General features: G+C 44.5%; 1 protein-coding gene across 13 annotated transcripts in view; it reads left to right on the top strand.

Annotated features, from left to right (window-relative positions):
- The window catches only part of ERC1 (ELKS/RAB6-interacting/CAST family member 1), a 560,419-nt gene extending 539,188 nt beyond the window's left edge, over window positions 1-21,231 (top strand). For all 13 annotated transcript variants that reach the window (XM_012747177.3, XM_012747178.3, XM_076007810.1 and 10 more), the window contains one exon: window positions 16,391-21,231. In XM_012747177.3, the coding sequence (XP_012602631.1) occupies window positions 16,391-16,528 (138 nt within the window). In that variant the 3' untranslated portion in view covers window positions 16,529-21,231. The remainder of the gene's footprint in view (window positions 1-16,390) is intronic.
- Window positions 21,232-22,576: the final 1,345 nt, after the last annotated feature.

Here is a 22,576-nt window from a genome sequence, read left to right as displayed (position 1 = left end):
GAGCACTGTCCTGGGCAGAGAGGGGCATTGAGCACATGCTGCTGTGGCTGGGGGAAACTTCCTTATCTCTTCCTGCCTCACCAGAGAGACCAGCGGACATGGATTGGGCTTCGTGCTGGTTTAGCACTTAAATCTCAGCTGCAACATGGCCTTGTTCTTACCACCCAAAGTTGCAGCATCAGATTTCTTATTAGTTGTTTGGCTTTGGGGGGTTTTGTTGTTTGGTTTTTTTTTCATCCTCTCTCTCGACACTTTTCATTTCTGAGAGCCAAACCCAATACACTGGGCGGGCTGGCTAACCTGGCATGTCTGCAGTTCCCAGACCCCCACTGCTATTCCGAGGGGTCTCCTTTGGCAAGGAGGGACATTTTTCTCCCTTTTGATGATGACAAGCTCTTAATTTGAATGTCTCTGTTCGCTTCAGTTAACAGGTTTGTAAAAGATAATATGAGATATTACCAGATGAGCTTAAACAACAGTATTAAAATTCTGCCTAGCTGGGAAATCTGGTTCTTTGTTTAGAACACTCCACACTTTCTCAAGCCTGCGCCAACACTCTCTGGCCTACTGAAGCCTCCTAGAGACCGTTCTGTCCACCTCTTGCCTCAGGACTGGCTTCATCTAAGTGTTCCACCTGGGGCTGGCTGGCTTGTTCCAGGGGTAGGATACCACCTCTCAGTTCCTGTGATGTTCCAGGGACATCTTCTGGCTCTTGAAATTTAGCATACAGAGGCCAATGAAACTCAGGTAAACATCCTATTGAGTTTTATGGGTTTCTTCCCTGTTCCCACTTTTATTTTTATGTGTTCTGTTTTCTCATCACACTCCTCCTCTATCCACTCCCTTTCCTCACTCCACCAGAGAAGGCATGACACATAGATCACAATAGAACCTGCTGGGCATGGTGGCACACACCTGTAATCCCTGCTACGTAGGAGACTGAGGCAGCAGGATCACTTGAGCCCAAGAGTTCCAGCCTGGGCAACATAGCAAGACCTTACCTCTAAAAATTAAAAAAGTAAAAATAAAAAATTATTTTTAAAAAAGATATAACCCTTCAGAAAAGAGGATAACCTGGGAAGTTGTTACAGGCACAGAATATCACATAGGAAAAAACTCAAATTATCTCATCTGGGAAAGAATGCTTACAGAGAGATGCACCACGCCCAGCCACAGCCAGTGTTTCAGAAGTATCTAGACATAAGTAGGTTAGAAATTAAGATACCAGTATGTTAGTGACATCTGCAAATACAAAATGGAATCATCAGAAAGCAAAGTCTGTGCTGGTTTACGTCCAGATAGCTGTTGGAAACAGGACCCTTGCATGGGTCGTACTGCTTGGCCCCGGCTCCTGCTGCTGCATGAGGAGAGCGCTGGGTGGTGAGGTGTCAGCAACGTGTGTCTGGGGCGCTTTGCCGCTCAGATGTTGACTCTCATGAAATAATGACTCACTCTAACCTCCAAAAGAATGATAAGTGACAGTGAGTAATATGACAACTCCAAGAGGTCTGATAGCCAACAAGACCGATTCCTCGTAAAACTTTTCCTTGAGGGAAAGGAGACTTCCTCTTTTCTCAGTGGAGAGTTTGTGCATCTGCAGACAGTAGAGTTTGGTCCTAACCACTGGTTGATGAACGCTACATAGTAAGTCTTCCTGAAGGAAACACATCTTGCCAGTCTAACTTATGTACCCAGACTTGTAGGCCTCGGCTGTCTTACTTGTAAGGTTAGAGAATGGAACTGGGAGTTCTTGTAGCTCCCTTCCAGGCTGTGAGTCTAAATTTCAGAATTGGCTTCCTTTGGATCCCACACTTTCAGGCCAGTATTCCACTGTTGGATGTTGCCTGGGCCAGGTGGGGGACCAGTGTGGAAAAGTAAGTGATGAGCTCTGTGTTTATACAGATTCACGAGGAATCTAAACTGTCTGATTTCTTATGGGCTGGGGACTAGCAGTGTCAGCCGCATCGTTTTCAGTGCCATAGCTGGGAAGCAGAGAAGCTCTTTATTTGTTTTTGTTTTGTTTTTAACCTTTGAAAACTAATGGTAAAAATATGTGATGATCTAAGATTGAAAAATCTAATACCCTAAGGCATATGGCTAATATTCACTCAATAAATATTTAATGAGTACCTGCTATATATTAAGCATAAAGTGTTGTTGATAATATCAGGAAGTAATGACATTATTTTCGTGCTTCAAGGCTTAAAGTGCTTGGGGTTTCCTCCTATTCTGATGCTTCTATCATGAGGGAAGGAAAGGAGGAAATTCCTTAGTATCACTTGAGTCTTGAGGAGATTCCTGTGGAACATCATACCGTTTGGCAGTGGGACTTTGACTTTGGGTGTACAGACTCCAATAGAGCTAAACTCTTGTTTTTATGATGCCAATTTGTTCAAAGTTAGTCATGGGAGAATAGTAACATCTTATTTATTTTTGGCCTAAGCAATAGTCTTTCCTTCTTATAAAAACAAATTCAGACGTCGTCTGGCAAAGGGATTAATCTCAAAGCAGAGGGAGAAGGGGAAGGCCCCACAACAGCTTCGTGACCACGGCGCTGAGCCCGCCTTGCAGAGCACGGGCCTGGTGGCACTTGCTTCAGCTCTGCCCAGGGAGGGGGCAGGAGGCAGTGGGGCTTCCAGAAGGAAGGCTGGAGGATTCAAGCTGCAAGCGCAGACTTGAGGGAGGGAGGGAGGGAGGACTTTGGAGTGAATTTTAATCTGTGGGAAATAGTCGTAGGAAAAATCCTTTGAGGGCAACTTTAGCTTGTTCTGGTGCTGAGTCCTAGAGAGATTCTACAAAGTAAAGAAGTGACCAGATGCCTGTAGAAAAAGAACTACCTGGGCAAGGAACATCCATCATGCTTTCAGATTCCTCTAACCAGATAGGTTTTATGTTTAGTTCAACAGATATTATGGCAAAATACATTTCAGTTTTTTCCAGTTGTTTGAAACCCCTAATTGGGAAGTTATTTTATGTCTCTGTATCAGCCTGCTGATTCAAGTCAGGGGCTGTAGGCCAGGCCTGGCCAGGACGGGGCTCCGTTTCCACTCGGTCCGTCCCATCCAGAAGGCTCTGATGGTCAGACCAACTTACTGCTCAGATCTCCTAGCCTGTGTAGCTTGGGACCTAGCTATTAAAACCTCAAGTTCAGATTTTTGTTTGCTTAAACCAAACTAGGGATTTCTATATCATTTCCTGCCCACCACCAAACCATCTGCAGAGAGGAATTAATCTGAGTCACTGCCAGCCACAGCCAGACTGGTGCAGTGGCGTCCGCAGTAGGCATCCTGTGTGCCCACCAGTGCATCTTCTCCTCACCTCACCCTTTGTGACTGTGAACACAGAGTTGTTTACCTTGAAATCCAGCCAAGTCTACAGAATTCTAAGCTGTTTTCTCTCTTTTAAGAATTTCTTATTTCATGGATTTCTCCCTACTGTCTTTCCTTGGCTATGGAAAGGAGACACAGTACCTATTCTAAAATCATGACTTGTGCTGAGCAGTAAATTTTCTGGGACAATTTACCTGCATCAACCAGCCCATCCCTCAGCTGTACTAACATTCCTCCATTCAGCCCAGTTAGTTCCTTATTCTTTTTTGTTGTTAAGACACGGTCTCATTCTGCTGCCCAGGCTGGAGTACACTTGCATGACTGTAGGTACTGTAACCTCGAACTCCTGTTCTTAGGTGATCCTTCCACCTCAAGCCTCCTAGCAGCAGGACTACAGGCACAAGCCACCATACCCAGCTAATTTTCCTATTTTTTGTAGATACAGGGTCTCACAATATTGCCCAGGGTGGTCTCAAACTCCTGGCCTCAAGCAGTCCTCCTACCTTGGCCTCCCAAAGTGCTAGAATTACAGGCATGAGCCACCATGTCTAACCTCCTTACTCTTTATACTCTCAGCTCTGTTTTCTGACAGTTATCCTAACATCCAAAGCAGGAAGCAGGCTCAGGTGGCTTCCCCTATAGCCAGCCCTTCATAACAATGCTTTCATTTGGTGTGAGGTTGTGGAGGCTCGTCACTGAAATACCTCCAGTTTTTTTGTGTGTGTGCCTCCTGTCTGTTTCTTCCCAGGGCAGTGGCAGAGGCTGAGCCACTCTCCTTCCCTCTGCCGCGCACACTGCTATTCAGGTTGACTTGCTAAATAGCAGTATTTGTGATTCTTGGCTCCATTCCCTCTAGAAATCATATTACTACTCTGAGTTCAAGGAGGGCTAGAACAGCTACTAAGAACAGAATACATTATAATAACATTACGCAGACAAAAGCCAGAAAATTTCTGCCAGAGGCCACCTTTGTATCTTATACTTGTCCCATATTCCATCTTTTGAGAACTTTAAACAGAGTGGGCGCTACGGTGCATGGTTTATGGGCCCTGCTGCCTACCAAAGGCCTGTGTCTTGAGGCTGTTTTGATTTGAAGATGCTCCATATTTGATCTTAACAAGCTCACTGGAAAGTGATCAAGGCTTTTCCCCAAGATTAGTATCTTTCCTTTACTTCACTAACCAGTCACTTTCAAAAAGTCTACTATGTGTATTTCATTTATTAGGTGGCATTGGTAAACAAAAAAGAATTCATCAAGGAGTTTGCAGGACATTGGGTAATTAAACATATGGCCAACTCTTAAAACAGGAGACAAAATGAAAATTATAGCAATATTCACCTCTGACCAGGGATGGCTTCACAGAGAAAAGGGGCAATTGAATCTGCCATGAAGGATGAGAAAGATGGAGAAGAAAGGTGTTGGAGGTGAGCTTGCCCACACTCTGGGTTGAAAGAACCAAATCAAAGGAAAAGCAAAGACAGGGAATGACAAGTGTATGCCAGGAGATGAAATTGGAACAGTGGCTGCCTTGTCAAAAAGTATAGACTCTATTCTGTAGGTAGGAAATCACTGAAGACATTAGAAAGGGAGGTGGGAATCCACCCTAGCATGTTTTAGAAAGATCACTCTCATTCATACCAGGTTGAAGTGCTGTAAGACTATTGGAATAAGCAAAAGATGCTAGGATATGACAGCTTGTACTAGGGTTGTGACCAGGAGATCAGAAATGAAAAAGTAAATCAGAAGAAACATAATTTGGAAAGAGCATTAATAGGAAATTCACAGAAGAAGTGGCCAATAAATACGTTTTTAAATGTTTTGCTTTGATTTGTGGCTTCACTACAAATGAAAAGAACTACAAATGAAAACAGCCCTGTCATTTTTGGAAGGTTGAGGTTCATTTGTTTGTGTCTTCAGTATATTGAGAGAGTAGGGAAATAGGCACCCTTCTGTGTTGCTCACATCCTGAAAATTAATACAACTATTCTAGAATGGTTTGGTCACATGTCTTACCCTTTGGCGCAGTAATTTTAAGAAAATAATCATAGACATGTAAAAATGTATATACAGGAAAATTCAGTATGTTAATATTTACAGTAATAAAAACTTGAAAACAAACTAAATTTCTAATGAAATTTGTTAAATAAATGATAGATACATAAAATGAATTATAATGCAACCCATTAAAATTGCTTTAGAAGAATATCTAATCACATGAAAAATTACAATTAGTAATTATTAGGTGAAAGAACATTTGCTACATAGTATGATCAGTATGGTTTGATGTGTAATCAGACATTCACAAAGAGATGTTTATCAGGCTCTGGAAAATGTGAGTCTGAAACTCAGCAGAGAGAGGGAGCTACAGTTAAAACTATGTGACCTGCCTTCAAAATGGTTAAATTTAGATGATGGGCATGGAAGGGTTATTGCACTATTTTCTTTGATGTGCATTTGAGATTTTCTGTGATAAATTTTTTTTTTCAAAGAACAAATACCTACCTCAAAAGAAATAAATTGAAAGAAACTAACCAATAAGTTAGCTGCTATTATTTTTACCTCCCTTTAAAGCTAAAGGTAGACAAAGGTACCCAGGCTGAAGATCTAAGAGGAAGAACAGTGGACAGTCTCCTTAGACCTGCGTGTGTGGGAGTGAGCGGGAAGAGGAGGAGTGACATGAGGACAGGAAGGAAGTGTGGGGACAGGCAGAGGAGAGCCCACAGAATATGGGTGGTGTGGCCTCAGGAGGGGAGAAGGTTAGAAGGAAGTATTGTCAGGGCCAGACGCAAGTAAGGACCCTTAGATCCCGGGCAGGTATGTAATCTTGGGGGGATTAGTGTTTGGAGGTGTTTTGTTTAAGTTTCAAAATATACCATGCATACAGAAAAGTACACAAATCACAATTACAGCTCAGTGAATCTTTACACACTCATGTGGCAAACACCTGGAACAAGCAGCAGGACACCACCAGCACCTTAGAAGCCCCTTTAATCTTCCTTCCAGTCACTCCCCATCCTCCAGGGTCACCTGACTTCATACCCCTCTGATTAGTTCTGCCTGATTTTTGACTTTACATACCTGGAGTCATCCTATGTGGGCTCCTTTGTATCTGGCTTCTTTAATTCCACATCATGTTGATGAACTGCATCTGTTTTGTTATGCGTATAGTTCATTCATTCTCATGCTACATGATATTCCATTCTATGAGCATGCCACAGTTTATCATTCAATTACTGGTGGACATTTGGGTTGTTCAAATAGTGCTGCCATGGATATTCTTGTCTGTGTCTTCTGGTGAATTTACATACACCTATAAGTTCAGTCATAGGGTATACATATGTTCAACTTTAGTAGATACTGCTAAATATTTTTCCAAAGTGCTTGTGCCAATTTATATTCCCACTAGGAATGTAGGAGAGGTCAAGTGGTTCCACTTCCTTGCCAGCACTTGGTGTTGTCTGTCTTTTTAAATTTTAGCCATTCTACTGGGTATGGCTAATGAGACTGTACTCCTTTTTATGTGTTTGTTAGCCATTTCAACATACTCTTCTGCAAAGTATCTGTTTAAGTCTCTTGCCCATTTTTATTGTTAATTTTTATTGTCATTACTGATTTATAGGAGTTTTTCATACATTCTGAATATGAATCCTTCATCAGATATATGCATTGCAAGTATCTTCTCTAATCCGTGAGCTGCCTTTCACTCTCTTATTGGTATCATTTTTTTATAATTTTTTTTATTTCAGCATATTATGGGGGTACAAATTTTAAGGTTTCAAATAATGCCCTTGCCCCCTCTTCCCCCACAAGTCTGAGCTTCAAGCGTGACCATCCCCCAGATGGTGCACATCTCATTTATTATGTATGTATATACCCGCCCCCTCCCCCCTCCCCCCACCCAATACCCAATTCATGTAGTTCCTATGTGTCCACTTAGGTGCTGCTCAGTTAATACTAGTTTGTTGCTGGTGAGTATATGTGGTGCTTGTTTTTCCATTCTTGGGATACTTCACTTAGTATATGGGTTCTAGCTCTATCCAGGAAAATATAAGATGTGCTATATCACCATTGTTTCTTCGAGCTGAATAGTACTCCATGGTATACACATACCACATTTTATTAATCCACTCATGAATTGATGGGCACTTGAGTTGTTTCCACAGCTTTGCTATTATGTATTGTGCTGCTGTAAACATTCGAGTGCAGGTATCATTTTTGTAGAGTGTCATTGGATCTTTTGGATAGATGCCCAGTAATGGGATTGCTGGATCAAATGGTAGATCCACTTGTATCACTTTAAGGTATCTCCATATTGCTTTCCACAGAGGTTGAACTAGTTTGCAGTCCCACCAGCAGTGTAGGAGTGTTCCTCTCTCTCCACATCCACACCAACATCTATTGTTTTGGGACGTTTTGATAAAGGCCATTCTTACTGGAAATAAGTGATATCTCATTATAGTTTTGATTTGCATTTCCCTGATGATTAGAGATGTTGAGCATTTTTTCATATGTTTGTTACCCATTATTCTGTCTTCTTTAGAAAAGTTTCTGTTCATGTCCTTTTCCCACTTTTTGATAGGGTTGTTTGATTTTTTCTTGCTGATTTTCGTGAATTCTAAGTAGATTCTAGTTATCAGCCCCTTATCAGACATGTGGATGCGAAAATTTCCTCCCATTCTGTAGATTGTCTGTTTACTGTCATGACTATTTCTTTCAGCATGCAGAAGCTTTTTAGTTTGATCATGTCCCACTTATTTATTTTTGTTGCTGCTGTGATTGCCTTTGGGATCTTCTTCATAAATTCTTTGCCTAAGGCCGATGTCTAGGAGAGTGTTTCCAACATTTTCCTCTAGAATTCTAATAGTTTCATACCTTAGGTTTAAGTCTGTTATCCAGCGTGAGTTGATTTTTGTGAGAGGTGAAAGGTGTGGGTCCTGCTTCAGCCTTCTACAAGTGTATCTTTTAAGAAAAACACATCCTTAATTTTAATATAGGTCTAATTTATCAATTTTTTTCCCCTTATGGTTAGTGCTTTTTTTGTTCTGTTTAAGAAATCTTTGCATTTCCTAAAGATTGTCTCTTGTGTTTCCTTTTAAATATTTTGTTTTACCATTCACATTTCCATCTGTCATTCCTTAGGAATTCATTTTATGTATGGTGTGAGGTTGAGATCAAAATACTGGTAGGGCTATGTTTTGCATACAGCTCCTCCCCGCCCCCCATTTATCAGAGAGACCGTACTTTTCCCACTGCACAGTTATACCCTCTTTGTCACAAATCAAGCAGCCACGTGTATAAAGTTTTTTCTGGATTCTCTTTTCTGTTTCATTGGTCTGCATGTCTGTTCTCATACCAGTAGTGTGTGTGCTAATGACCATTGCTTTACAGTAATATTCTTCTTCCAGATAGCAACAGTCTTATAACTTCGTTCTTCAAGATCAGATTGGCTGTTCTTGGCTGTTTCCATTGCCACTTACACTTTGCAGTCAGCTTGTCAGTTTCCACACACAGCCGCCAAGTCTTGGCTTTGGATTGCATTGACTCTGTAGTTAGTGTGGGCAGAATTAACACATTTAAAATGTTGAGTCTTCCAATCCTTGATTCATGTTATATCCCTCCATTTAAGTTATTAATTTCTCTAATATTTTATACTTTTCAATATAGAGGTCTTTAGTGATCTTTTGAGAGAGCAATTTCAGTAAGACAGCAAAAACTAAGTTCTTAGGCACTGAGGAAGGAATGAGAAACAAGCAGCAAATGTAGATTATTTCTTTTGGGAAGTTTGGTGAAAGGAAGAGAAAATTTGCTACCAGCTTGAGAGAAATGCAGATTCAGAGCCTTTTCAGGAAGGGCAGTGTTCAAGTAGTCCCCAGAAGCCTTTGTGAAAGGCCAGGGGAGGGGAGGGGCTAGAAAGCGAGTTTGCTCATGGGACAAGGCCTAAGAGGTGGCTGCAGCGCAGGCAGGGAGCCGTGCCAGCCTGGAGAAGAGGAAGGAGCCGGGAACATCATGGGGTCCTTTTGAGGCAGGATATTTCCCAGGTGGAGTTACCTTAATTTCCTCAGACTCCCAGGTTGCCCCCACATTAAACAGGGCTGAGCCCTTGTGACCAGCGCCCTTTGCCACCGAGAGCAGTGAGTCCCACAAGCAGGATGTCTGAAGCAGCAGGACTCGTGGCCGTCCTGATCCACGTGTCCAAGTCCCTCTTCCTTTAGCAGAGCGTGTGATCCTATAATATATTTCTCTCCTGGAGGTACGTGCCTGTACATTTGTCATTCCAACAGTAGTCCCTTCCTCCAGAGTATCTCAGTTAAATTAAGGTGTGGTGAAAGGGACCTTTTCACAAAATCCTGAGGTGCGTTTTGTTGTAGATACTCTGTATAGAGGAGACCAGGTGCTGGGATGTGCGGCTTCACGCTAAAGCTATAAAAAGTCTGGCAGGACTTATGGGAACAAACTTGTTTTCCAGTTTAGTGAAAATGGTTTTACTTTGGAAGTGTTTTAGGTGTTTTGTTGTTGTTTGTCTTTAGATGCAAAGCTTTAAATCCATACACAGAAAATTGCATCTTTATATCTAGAGAGGTGATCGTGTAAACTTATGTGCTACCTACAATTATGGTGTTTCTAAGAAAAACAAGGCAACAGTATTTTTCACTGTCATACTTGCAGTGGTGGAATTAGACTGCTAATATTAGAAAGGAGAATAAGAAATGGAAAATCTTCTTGATTACTCCATCTTACATCTACTAAGTTTGGATTTGTAGCCTTAAGGAAAGGAAAAGAGGGAGAGAGAAAGAATTAATTCATTGTAACTAGGATGTAATAAGCATTTTCATGAAATCCCAAATATTACATGTTTATATTCTTTGGGAAATTCTTTTCTGGTTTTAAGCCTAAAGGGGCCTTTCCTGAAGAGAAGGCAAGAGGAAGGAGCGTGTGAGAGGGCTGTGGGTGTTGGGCAAGGGTAGGAGGGAGCAAGAATACCTTGAGTGAAATCTGCTACGTTTCAGAATCTAGAATACGCCTTTCCCAACATATCCATAGAATCCATAGCATTGCAGAGCCATACAAAAACTTCCTTTCTTACATGTGATTCATGTGCTGAAGACACACAGCAGCCCCCTTATTGTGGGGGTAGATACCTGAAACCACAGATGGTACCAAACTCTATATATACTAAGTTTTTTCCTATACATACATAGCTGTGGTAAAGTTTAATTTATAAATCAGACACAGTAAGAAATTAACAGTAACTAATAATAAAATAGAACAATTGTAACAATACTCAGAATGGCATGTGATTTAATATTTAAGAATTATTTATTTCTGGAATTTTCCATTTAATATTTTCGGACTATAGTTGACTGCGGATAACTGAAACAAGGGAAAGCAAAACTGCGGATAAGAGGGGACTACTTTATTTTAAAATAATGAGGTACTAATCCATTTCAAGATTTGTTTTCATACCCTTGCTGTATAATACATATGTCTAAGTTTTTAGTTTGGTCACTTCACATTGCCCCTAAGTGATCTAAAAGTTTTAACAACAAATTCTTGTACTCTTTTGACTTCAGAATGAACAGAGCTTTGAAATCAAAATAGAAGTCCTCGTTTTAAAAGTAATTCCAGTTTCACAAGAGAGGTTGATCTTTGAGATCTTTGAGATTTTTTTCAAGAAATTTTGGCATATAATGGATCAAGTACCAATGAAACCTCTCCCTGCTCAGCCATGCCCACATTTAACACTGCTTTCAGATAAAACGCAAACCATGTGTAATCTCTGGAGAACAGAAAAAGACCTACCCGATGGAGAGCAGCTCCAGCTACAAAGGAATACTTCCCTCCCTAAACTTTTTGATTTTCTCTAAACTTTTTAATTTGATTTTCGATTTTTAGACACCTTTTCCCTGACAAACCAGCCACTGGGCCTTGGGAAAAGCATGCCTTTCAGTCTTCCTCTGTCCCCTAATCTTACTCCCCTGCTTCCAGCTTCACTTTGTCCTCCTACAGTGCTAAATCACTCTTCCCCTTTTGTTTACGCCTCCTGGCATTTGTAGGTAATAGCCACGTTCCATGCCCTTGGATTTTACTTAGTTCAGGTCTACATACTTAGTTCTTCTAATCCTGCCTCATAAAAAAATCCTTTCAGCTTCTCAGTCATGCCTGCCATTTTTCTTTGAACTTATTCCAGTTTGTCTCCATCTTTCTGGTAATGGGGTGTCAGAAACGGAACACAGTGCCCTGGGTGTGGCTTCACTGAAATGGTGTAATGGAATGGGGGGCCTCTGAGGGTAGTGCCCAAGCCTGGCCAGCCCGGGCCTTTTGTCACTCTCGCAGGGCTGGGGTTGCTTGTCCAGATTTGGGACTCCTGTGTTCCTGAGCCACAGTGAATAGCCAAGTGCATTTCCCACCCCATTCCTCAGCTTTTACTGTTTTTCTGTGTGAAATGACACTTTTTCTGTCCTCTACTGTCAGCCGCCACATTCTTCAAGAAATTCCCCTCCCTCTTCTTCTTCCTGCCCAAACCAAAGGCAGTAGCGTTTACCTCTACTACTTACTGTGTGGGCATTTACTGCACAGTGTTTTGCATAGAGTGCTCAGTCAATTTTTTTTCCAGTTGCATAGAGATATAATTCTCATACCATAGAATTTACTCATCTGAAGTGTACAATTCAGTAGATTTAGTGTGTTCTCAGAGTTGTGAAACCATCACCATAATCAATTTTCCAACATTTTTATCACCCCAAAAAGAAACTCCTACCCATCAGCAGTCACTGCCATTTCCCCATCCCACCCCAGCCCCAGGCAACCACTCATCTACTTTCTGACTCTGGATTTGCCTAGTCTGAGATTTCATAAGAAGAAAATCACACAATATGTGGTCCTTTGTGACTGGTGTCTTTCACTTAGCACAATGTTTCATATACTTTACATAATATAGCATGCACCAGAGCTCCTTTCCTTCTTATTGGCCAGTCAGTCAATACTTTTTGAGTGGATATTCTATATATTTCCATTCAGCCCTTCTCAAAGTTTTAGAATATTAGAAATATGCCTTTAAAAATGCATGCAGTTTTGAAGGATATTTGCATTACCCATATTTGTATTTATATTTTTTACTGCAAAACGTATGTTGCTTGTGGTGTTAAATCAAACAGTACAGAAACATATGCGGTAAAATTGAAACTCCTTCTTCTGTCCACTCAAATTAACCACACTTAATAGTTTTGTGTTTCTCCTTCTGTACATTGTATTTATTTTTGTGTGTAGGCCCATGCATGTGTGTGTATATTTTAAAATGTTTTTAGGTCCAAATATATAGCTCTCTCTTGGCCTCTTGTTGGCCAACCTCAGTGTTGACACTGAGGTTGTTAATAAATTTTGGCTCTTACAAATTGCCTTAGTAAACATGGTCAAAGGGTATATACAATTAAATTTGGTTAATGAGACCAAATTCTTCACCAGCCTATATTCCCACCAGTGTTGTTTAAGAGTACCCACTTCCTTAATCCCTTACTGACACTGATTGTCCACAGTCTTTGAAAGTTTTGCCAATGTGATGGGGGGAAAAATAAACCTATCTTGTTTAATTTGTATTTCCTTAATTATTGAGGTTGAGTATCTTTTATGTTCTTATTACCCATTTGTATTTCTTCTGTGAGTTTTTTGTTCATGTCTTCTGCCTGTTTTTCTATTAGATATTTAGGCTTACAGCGCCAGTTCGAACTACACTGATGTCTGTCATTTGTCTTTTTGTATCTTCTCTTGTTTTCCAAACCATCACTTGTATTTTAATTTAATGTTTTTTTCTTTCTTCCTTCCTTTCTTGTCTCACTCTGCCACCCCAACTAGAGCACAGTGGTGTCATCTCAGCTCACTGCAACCTCAAACTCCTGGGCTCAAGTGATCCTCCTGCCTCAGCCTCCTGAGTAGCTGGGACTACAGGTGCATACCACCACACCAAACTAAATTTTTTTACTTTTAGTGGAGATGAGGTCTTGTTTGCTCAGGCTGGTCTCAAACTCCTGACCTCAAGCTATCCTCCCTCCTCGGCCTCCCAGAGTGTTGGTTTACAGGCCTTGAGCCATCATGCCCAGCCTTAATTTAATTTCTATTTCTCTGTCTCCACGCAGACGTTTTAAATTTCTGTATAGTCAGATTTGCCTTTTTTTATGATTTCTGAATTTAAAAGCATTTACTCTCTCCTCCCCCAAATAAAAAGCACTTACCTGTTCCCTAGCCCAAGATTATAAAAATATGTTCCTAAATTTACTTCTAGTACTTTCAAGGTATAGTTTTTAAATTTAAATCTTTAACCAGTTTGAAATTTATATTGATATATGTTATGAGCAGGAATCCAGCCATAGATGGGCACAGTTGACTTAATACAGTTCAATGATTTCAAATGCTTCCTGAGAATATTCTAAATTCCACTGATTAGTGTTATCAATACAATCCTCTTCTAATTGGTATACTTTTATAGTATGTTTTACTATCTGGTAGAGCAAGTCTCACATGGTTCTTCTTCCTTTAAGGTATTTTTCTGGTTCTTCTTATATATTTATACCTCAGGACAAATTCTGGAAACAATTATCAAATTCTGAAACAGCCTCTGGGATTTGGTTTGGAAATGTATTTACAGTAGACTTTTAAGTGAAAAAAAAATCAGTTAACAAGTAATCTATATAATATGATGGCCATTTTGTTTCTAGAAGGTATGTGTATATATTAAAACAAAGTCCCAAAGAATATATGACAAAATATAAGATAATGGCAATATTATAGGCAATTTTTTTTCTCGGTGCTTTTCTTTCTTTTCCAATTTTTTACATTATTTTTATAGCACTTTCTAAATCAGGGAGAAATCCTGACAAAATGTTATTAAACTAACTAACATGTGTATCCATCATAACCTCATGATTATCTCCTTAATATAACAGAACCCAAATGATAATACCAAATATTTTGTGGGAAATAAATATGTGACTTGTAAAGAGTGAAGTGCAGAGACCTGGCTAAGAGTATAAACCCAGTTGTCTAGAATATTCCTGGGAAAGATTGAGGTGGGAAACTGAAGCAACCCAGCCCCACAGCCTTCTACCTTTGCGTGGTTGACACTGCAGAGACTTGAGGGTTTGTAGCCTTTTCACTTGGCAGGATTTCTGGGTTTTCCGAGCAGCAGATTTACAAGGCACCTGGTCTCCAGGCTTTCCCCATTTAAGAGATTCTTATTCGTGCGACACAGCCAGACTTCAGTTTAAATCTAGCCCTTGAATGTCCTGATCTTTTAGTCAACTTTTAGCAAAAGGGAGATTGCTAGGCCTATTTCTAACTCTTTGATATATTTGAAGAAACACCATGCTAATTCTTGGCTCAGAGCATCTGGATGCTAACAGCAGTGGAATCAAAACTTGGTTCTCTTTGCTTTTCAGTTTATGTGCTCTTTCTGGGTGATCTTATCCATTTAATAACATCAAGAACAATAATTTTAACATCCAACATTTATCAAGGTTTTTCCATGTGTCAGACATTGTACCGTACTTTATATGACTGTCTCATTAAATCCCTAAAACAACTCTGTAAGTGTTGTTTTTGCCCCATTATACAGATGAAACCAAGGCCCAGAGAGGTCAAGGTCACATAAACTAATAATTGGCAGAGCTGACACTGAAACCCAGGCTGCCTAACTCCACAGCCTATGTTCTTAACTATACACTGTACTCAATTTTTAATTTTCCTCCTTTATTCCTTAAAAGCTGCTTTGGTTCCTGTATTTTCAGCCTTATTTGTCCAATTTCTCCAGTTAGAATCATCAAAAATTATCCTCCATTCTCCCTCACTCCACCTCTTGTCACTCCTGCTTTTGAGAAGTCTCAGATGCATGTGTCTTCACCATCCTCCTGGGCCCTTCCTCGGTCTTAGCCCTCCCTGACTCCCACCTGGGCTGGGAACAGTAACCTCCCTTCTACCAATCTAACCTCTTTCCTTATCTTCTGAGTTATCTTCTAAGAAAGTGAAGGTGATTGAGCCACTGTACTGTTTAAAAATTCTTAGGGGACTTCCTTTTTTGTTGTTTTATTTTAAGTTTTGGTTTTTGAACCAGATTAAATCTGAGGTCCCAGGCTTTAAATACACAGTCTGGTCCTATTGCGACTTTTCAGCTCTGTTTCTTGTCATTCTCCACCCAATCCCTTCCCGTGTGCTACAGCTGTCCTGAACGTTCCCCTCTTCCTGAGGTCTGTGCCAAGTCTTTCCCGGCTCCACGCACATGCACTGGTCTCTTCTGCTCAAAACCTCTTCTGTGTTTATGTCTCAGACACTCCTGTTCAGCTCTCAAGACCCAGATCACCTCCAGTAACAGCTTCTCGGACTCATCCAGGACGAAATAGTGATTGTTGCTATGCTGGGTGTCTGTTTACATATGTATGTCGCCTCCCTTAACCTGAATGCGCCTTCAGGGCAAGGACCAAACCTGTTCGCCATTCAGCACCTTGCACGCAGTAGCACTCAATAAATGTTGGTTAAAATGCCTGAAGGAATGTTAAAGAAGGTATTAGAAACAACAGGAAATTAGAAATATACTTACTTCTAAAAAAGGGACCATTTTATGTTTCTCAAAGTAATCTTTTTAGCTAAATTAGCAGGCCTAAGACAGGGGTAGTCTAATGTACTGAATGAAAGTGGTACTCAGCAAATGGAGAAGTCCTCTAAGTTGTACGTTTCCCAGTGCCAACGCCACTCCGCAGGGTTCAGATCCTAGCCGAGGTCACCACGCCCTGTCCCACCCTGTGTGCGAGCCGCATCCATCGGCGGGAACGCTCCACTCAGAGTGAGAGGCTGGGCTGAGGGCCCTACTCTGCAGGTGACCAGCTTTTGGGCCTCATTTTCATAAAGAAAAATTTGATATTTGTACACTTTTCTTGTGATTAATTTTGATGCAGGGAGATTTCACATAGATAGTGCTTCTCTGTGTCATTTCTTTACTGATGAACAATAATTTTTAACTCAGTACAAATAGAATTGCTTTGTTTTACCTGAAATCCATCTCTCCTTTCCCTTTCAGCTGCAGAATGAGCTAGAAAAAGGTGAACGGGACAATGCAGAACTTCAGGAGTTTGCCAATGCCATTCTCCAGCAGATAGCAGATCACTGTCCCGACATCCTGGAGCAGGTGGTCAGCGCGCTGGAAGAGTCCTCCTGACCCTGCTGTGCGGAGAAGCCCAAGCCGGGCGGCCAGGGAGCCAGGAAGGGAGAACTGTGAGGAACAGGCGCCCAGAGCCTTCTTGGCACCCAACACTGCACACGGCGTCCCATCTTGCTCACTTGAAGAAGTGTGACTCCGGCACCGTTTCTAATCTGTCATCTTCCTCCATCTTTCTGCTTTTGATGTGGTCTCTACACTGATTTTCTGGATGTCCAAGGTGGGTCAACAGCCGAGTCTCTCTGAAGAGCTGCCATCCAGTCATCGACAGTGGGGACCAGAAGCTGGTGGCTCTGCCCTACAGGGGCTTGGGCACAGAGCCCTCTCTCCTCCTGTCCTTTGTCATGAGAACAAAGCCTGGAATCTCCTTGGAGTTCAGCAGGTTGAGAGAATGCCTCACACTGGACCGGAGAGCTGAGTGTTCCAATATCGCAATAGGTGCTTTCTCCTAAAGGGCAGAAAAAAATCTCAGAAAGAGTATTAGAAAAAGAGAGAGTGGGGACAGAGTGAATAGGGACAAAGAGAAACCACCTCCTCTCACAGTCTGTCTGCTTCCTCCCCATGGGTGACGTTTGTATGGGGAGCCGGGGCAGAGGCCTCACCCTTCTCCTCCCCCAGGACTGGGCCTCTGCCCGGCCTCGCTCTACCCCTCAGCTAGCTGTCAAGACAGTGGGAGCAGTGACCCCAGTCTTTCTGTGCAAGACCTTGACCTTACCATATTAGTTGTTAAATAAAATGTCAACGGAAAGAGAAAAGGGGTTTGACATGCAAGGCCCCGTCATCCCTGCCTGCAGCATTGCCCCTCTAGAAGGTTCCTCAGGCTCAGGCTGACTTCCCCTGAATGTCTCTGGGATGCCGCCTGCCCTGTGGCACCCAGGCCCGCACTCCTGCAGCCTGGCAGGGGCTAAGGTTGAAGATCCCTCTCGCGCCCTTTCAGCCTTGCTCTTGGCTTGCCCTCTCAGAACCAGCCTCATGTATGCCTGGAACCTTCTTCTGGCACAGTGAAGGTTCCTTATCCCACACATTCCTTTCTCTGTTCTTTGACCCAGATGGTATTTGCGAAATGCCTACTGTGCACAAGTCACCATGTTAGGCATCCATTCTTGAAAGTCTCTTCAGTGAGGGAGCGGTGTCGTGGCTTCCAGGAGGCATGCCTGGTTGAGTCAAAGCAGTGACAAGCACATCCTTCCCCTCCCCCACCTTAATATAAGGTATCATTCTAGAAAAGTCTTTCATAAGTCAGCATTTCTCATCGATAATGACAAGGAAATTGATAGGTTTGAGGGGCCCAGTTGCCTCATTGCCTATGGGGTACCATTTGGTAATTGAGGATTTTTGCTGTTTGCTGTTATTACCCTTAGGGGGCTGTGGGAGGCCACTCCCTACACATCTGCACGAGCCTCGTGGACTAAACCCAGTTGAAGGTGTTGGCACTTTGAAGGGCGTTTTTCCCAAGCATAGACAGTGGCCATCGTGAATAATCAGGTCCCAAGAACTAGACCACCTAACCCACATCTACCACCCCTTTGACCACCTCTGCCACCAGAAGCCCACCAGACACTCACATCTTCTGAGGGGAGTTGCTGGACAGGGTATTAGAGTCTCACTGTGTCCACCATGACATAAAGAACTGAGGCGTGACAACAGCCTTCACAGGGCTTCGGCAGAACAGAGAGCAGGGTAGGCCGTGCCTGAAGGATTGGCCCAGCCCGGGCTTGCTGTCCTGCAGCTAGTCTGGCAGGGACAACTTCAGGCAGGTCTCCCCCTCCCTAATCTGGCCCATGTTGTCAGGCACAGCACCTGCGCCGTTGCCCATGCAGCGTGTGACTGTCACTGCACCTCCTTCCTTCTCTCGTTTCACCCTCCCCCATTACTTCTACTCCAGAAAACTTATGGAAGCCCTTTGTGACAAGTGCTTCTGAGAAGGAAAATTCTTGGAACAGACATCTCTGGGCTCTGTGAGCAGCAGGGAAGCTCTTGATCCTTCTTGAACTCTGATCTGGTATCTCAAATGATTCAGGGACTATTTGGCTAAAGTTTCATGGCAAACATGTCCTGCCTTTGTGTCACAGGAGCAAAGTCAGTGCAGTTTCTAGCGTTCCGAGCACCTTATTCAGTCTGGACCATCCGTTGGACACAGCTCTGATCACACTAGGACTTGTCACTCCATGGCCCTCCTCTGGTACCCATGGTTTCACAAGGTTGCTTAACTGCTACTGATAGTAGGGAGCCTTGAAAACTCACTGCTGGATGCTTACAATCCCCCTAACTCCCCCATTCCCCCATTCCACTCTTCCATTCTCCTTGCCCTTTAGCGCCTCAAGAAACACCCCCAAATCAAGGTCGTCATAAACAGGGCGAGAAGAGTGGGTACGACCCAGCCCGGGGCCAGTGACTGAAGAAGTACAGTGTAAGTTTCTCATCTCCTAGACCTCTGTCCCAGGTGCCCATTGAGTTACTGATGAAGTATCTTAATTGAAATTTGCAAGGACTTGGATACCATTTGAAATGGGAAAGATTTTAAATGGGCTTTAACGTATTCAGAAATATGAATGAGAATTCCCAAATTCATCTCAGCTCTAGCCGTTGTCCTTGCACCTTACAATCAAGATCCAGGTCATCTCTCTCTTGCTCATACTCGGGCTTTAGACATAGCAGTCTAGCAGGCTGGGCCCAAGGCCCCGCCAGTGTCTGTGGTGGCAGTGGGACGTGCTAGTCTGGTCAGTTAGAGTCCGTCTGGCTTTCCACGACGAGCCCATGGGCTCACCCTCTGCCCAGAGTGAGAGAAGAGGAGGGGGAAGGCATCACAAAGCCCTCGTCAGCTGGCAAGGTTGTCCCTCCCCTGTTAAGGTCAGGGTTGTGAAGGAAACCATGTCACCGCAAAATATAACTTTCCAAGCACCCCATCAGTCGGCAGTTGGATTTGCCGCTAGAGAGTCCTGCTCTTCCTGGAGCCATCCCGCCCCGCCTGGCCACCTTTCGGAAGCACAGGCCACTCTTGGGTCTTTGTGGGAAGAGTCAGCCCTCTGGTGGCATTTCCTGGGTGCCAGCAGAGCCCACGTCAGCAGCACAGGAGACTGCGTGTGTGCCCCCAACCTCATGTCCCCTGCAGGAGTCCAGAGCTGTGGGAGAGGGACAAGAAGAGACAGACCGCAGAGCAGCAGCCGCCCTGTGGAGCCTGCAGGGCCCACCCTGGGGCTTCTCAGGGAGGGACTCGAACTGCTCAAAGCAATGTTTCCAAGAGAACCTGGAGTCCCCATGTGAACTAAGGGAACACATAGGCAAGAAACGTGTGCGTGGAAATCCTTCTGAACAAAATGGCTGTCCTTACCCACTGTTTTTAAGCAAAAACTGTTTCCAAACTTTTTAGTGTCAAAACTAACCAAGTGTCTCCTGATTTTTCCCATTGTGTTTGGCGAGTGTTGTGACCCTGTCGTAGGTATTTCTCCTCCTGACTCGGGGGGAGAAGTGGTTTAGGGACTGATTTGGGGAGCGGGTTTTCCTCCCATCTCACCTCTTCTTCTGTCTCTCTGCTTGTCGATATTGTCTGTGTTACTCAGAGAACTGGGGCAGTTATGTCGTGTCCATTATTGAGATTATTAAAATATTAAAAAGTAGTTGTAGAACTGAAAAGTTAAAGAGCTTTGTTTTAAAACTGAAAACCAATGTCATGTTAACAAAGGAATTCAAGCTATGGGGCAGCCGCACTCCCCCCCCCCCAAGCTGGCAGAGGTGGCAGCTGGGCTAGCAGCTTGGGAAACACAGTGAGCACACCCCGGGCAGGTGGCTGCCTGGGGAGAGAGACAATTTCTGAGTAAAAGGAATGCAAATTTAGGGGCTCAGAGACTCAGGTGTGCCAGGACTTTCCTATCCGTCCTCGGGACCTGTTGGTAGAGGTTTCAGCTTGTTGCCCCAGAACCACCGTCCCCACGTCGGCCCCAGCTCAGTGTGCCTAATACTCTCTGGTAACCGGGGCTGGAGCCCAAAGCCCACACCTGGCGGGCCGCAGGGCCTCCCTCCTGCCCACTTGGTGCTATATCATCCAGTGGCCCGTCCAGGACGGCCACTCACAGCCAGCCTGGAGCCTGCAGTCCAGGCGGGACGACGCGCCCTCCCATCTAGTTCCTTCTGGCTTCAGGCCCTAGGTTCTTTCCCTGTGAGCTTTTTAGGCCCCAGATCTCCCGGGCCAGGGCTCGCTCTCTCGGCCCCAGAGATGCCGTGGTCAGGAAGGGATGTGAACCGTGCTGAAGGCAGAATCTGCACCTGGGCCAGAGCCGGCCCTCTGGGCCCCACACACCACACCAGCATCGCGCCGCCAGAGGTGCAGCCGGGCCTGGCGAGGGCGCCACACCGCCTGTCTGGCCTGCCCGCCCCACTGCAGGACCAGCCCTGGACCTGCCTCGCACATCCGGATGTCCGGGCTGGGCCAGATTCGCCCCGGGCTCCAGAAGAGAAGTGCCAGCTTCAGCGGGGGCCCAGGGGCCTGGGCCCTGCCCCGTGTAGCTTGAGTTCCTGGCGCAGTGCGCCGCTGCCTTCAGCTGTGCGTGTGTCCTGCTGGAGTTGCGGTACTGATGGGGTGATGTACGAAGAATTGTGCTACATTCAACTTGGCCTTGATAATTACTGTAAACACTTTGTTCATTTTTTTCTTTTTTATTCACAAACTAAATCCATCAGGAAATTATAAAGTTATTTAAAAATGATGTACCGTGTCCTTTGAGTCTCACCCTCGATCATCCAGGCGAGAGTGTCCTTAAATGCTAGAAAAGCAGAAGCCAGTGGTCCCCATGAGGCCGACCCCAGCAGCAGGTGACCCGAGAGCCAGGGCTGCCCAGCCCTGGACGGGCGGAGAACTTGCGCCTCGTCCGCAGGCCCTGGCGCGGTCTCAGGAGAGCGGCCTCCTCTCGCCCCACCGCATCTCGGGGTGCAGCTCCCTCGACTGCCTTTCAAGGCCATCCCAGCTCCCTGTTCCTTCACGCCCGAGGCGGAGCCAGGGTCTGCATTTCTGGTCTCGTCTTCCAGAGCTTAGTGGAAGGCGTCGCAGACATCCCATCCTGAGAGGGCTCTGTTCAGAGCCGGGACCCGGTGAGGGGTGAGTTCTGACGCAGTGGCTGCGGCTTGCGGCCGTGGCAGCCAGGGCACGTGGGAGCGCCAAGAGGAAAGGGAGGCAAGACCCTGTGCTTCCAAGTGGTGGTCATTTCCCCTTTGATGCTGGTCTTGGCCTTATGCGCAGTAAGAAACTATTTAGGGGATTTCTCCATGAGAATTGCTTTTCTGCTTGGCTTCATTTCTGTGTCTGCCCCAGAAGGGGACCAGAAAGCCTGTTCCTGCATTCCCTCCCTCTCCCTGGCTGTCCTGTCGCCCACCAGGCATCGGCAAGACAGTCCCACGTGTGCTCCTGGTTCTCCCAGGGCCTGGCGCTGCCCTGGCCCCGTCTCCAGCCAGAGCCACCGTCGGGCCCCTCTGCCTGGGGCACGGGTGCTGGGCATGGGCTGAAGGGCCGAGTTGCTCGTCATTTCGTCACACAGAGCAGAAGTAGTTTTACTGGCAGAACGTGTCATCCTGCACAATATAAAGTCACAACCACAAGCAGATGTGTCCACAGAAAGCTGTTGGAGTGCACTGGCCAGCTGTTTTCCAGGGTTCTCCATTCATCCCTTTTTGCTGTTTATTTCTTTGCTCTGGTCTGCAAGCACCCAGCTGCAGACAAGTGGACGCGGAAGCCGCAGGTATGAGGAAATATTCGAGAGAACTCTGAAGTGAGAGCTCCATCCATTGACATGGCTCTTCTCTGAATTGGGAAGAGACCGCTTTATTTATTTATTATTTATTATTTTATTTTTGAGGTATAATATCTCAAGGTGCCTCAAAAATGACTGAGAACTGGTTAGGCCCTGGGGGGCTGGTCACAAGAGGCTGGTTTGGGATCCGTGAGCTCCCTGGGCGTCCTGAACAGAGCCGGGCCGCGCAGCGGCACCAGAGCCTCTGTCTCGCCCCCTCTGTGAATGCAGGCCGCCTTCCTCCACGCCACAAGACTCAAGTCATCAC

Source organism: Microcebus murinus, chromosome 10 (genome assembly GCF_040939455.1).
Source record: "Microcebus murinus isolate Inina chromosome 10, M.murinus_Inina_mat1.0, whole genome shotgun sequence".
Lineage (NCBI taxonomy): Eukaryota > Metazoa > Chordata > Mammalia > Primates > Cheirogaleidae > Microcebus > Microcebus murinus.
This window is presented reverse-complemented; position numbering and strand designations above follow the sequence as displayed.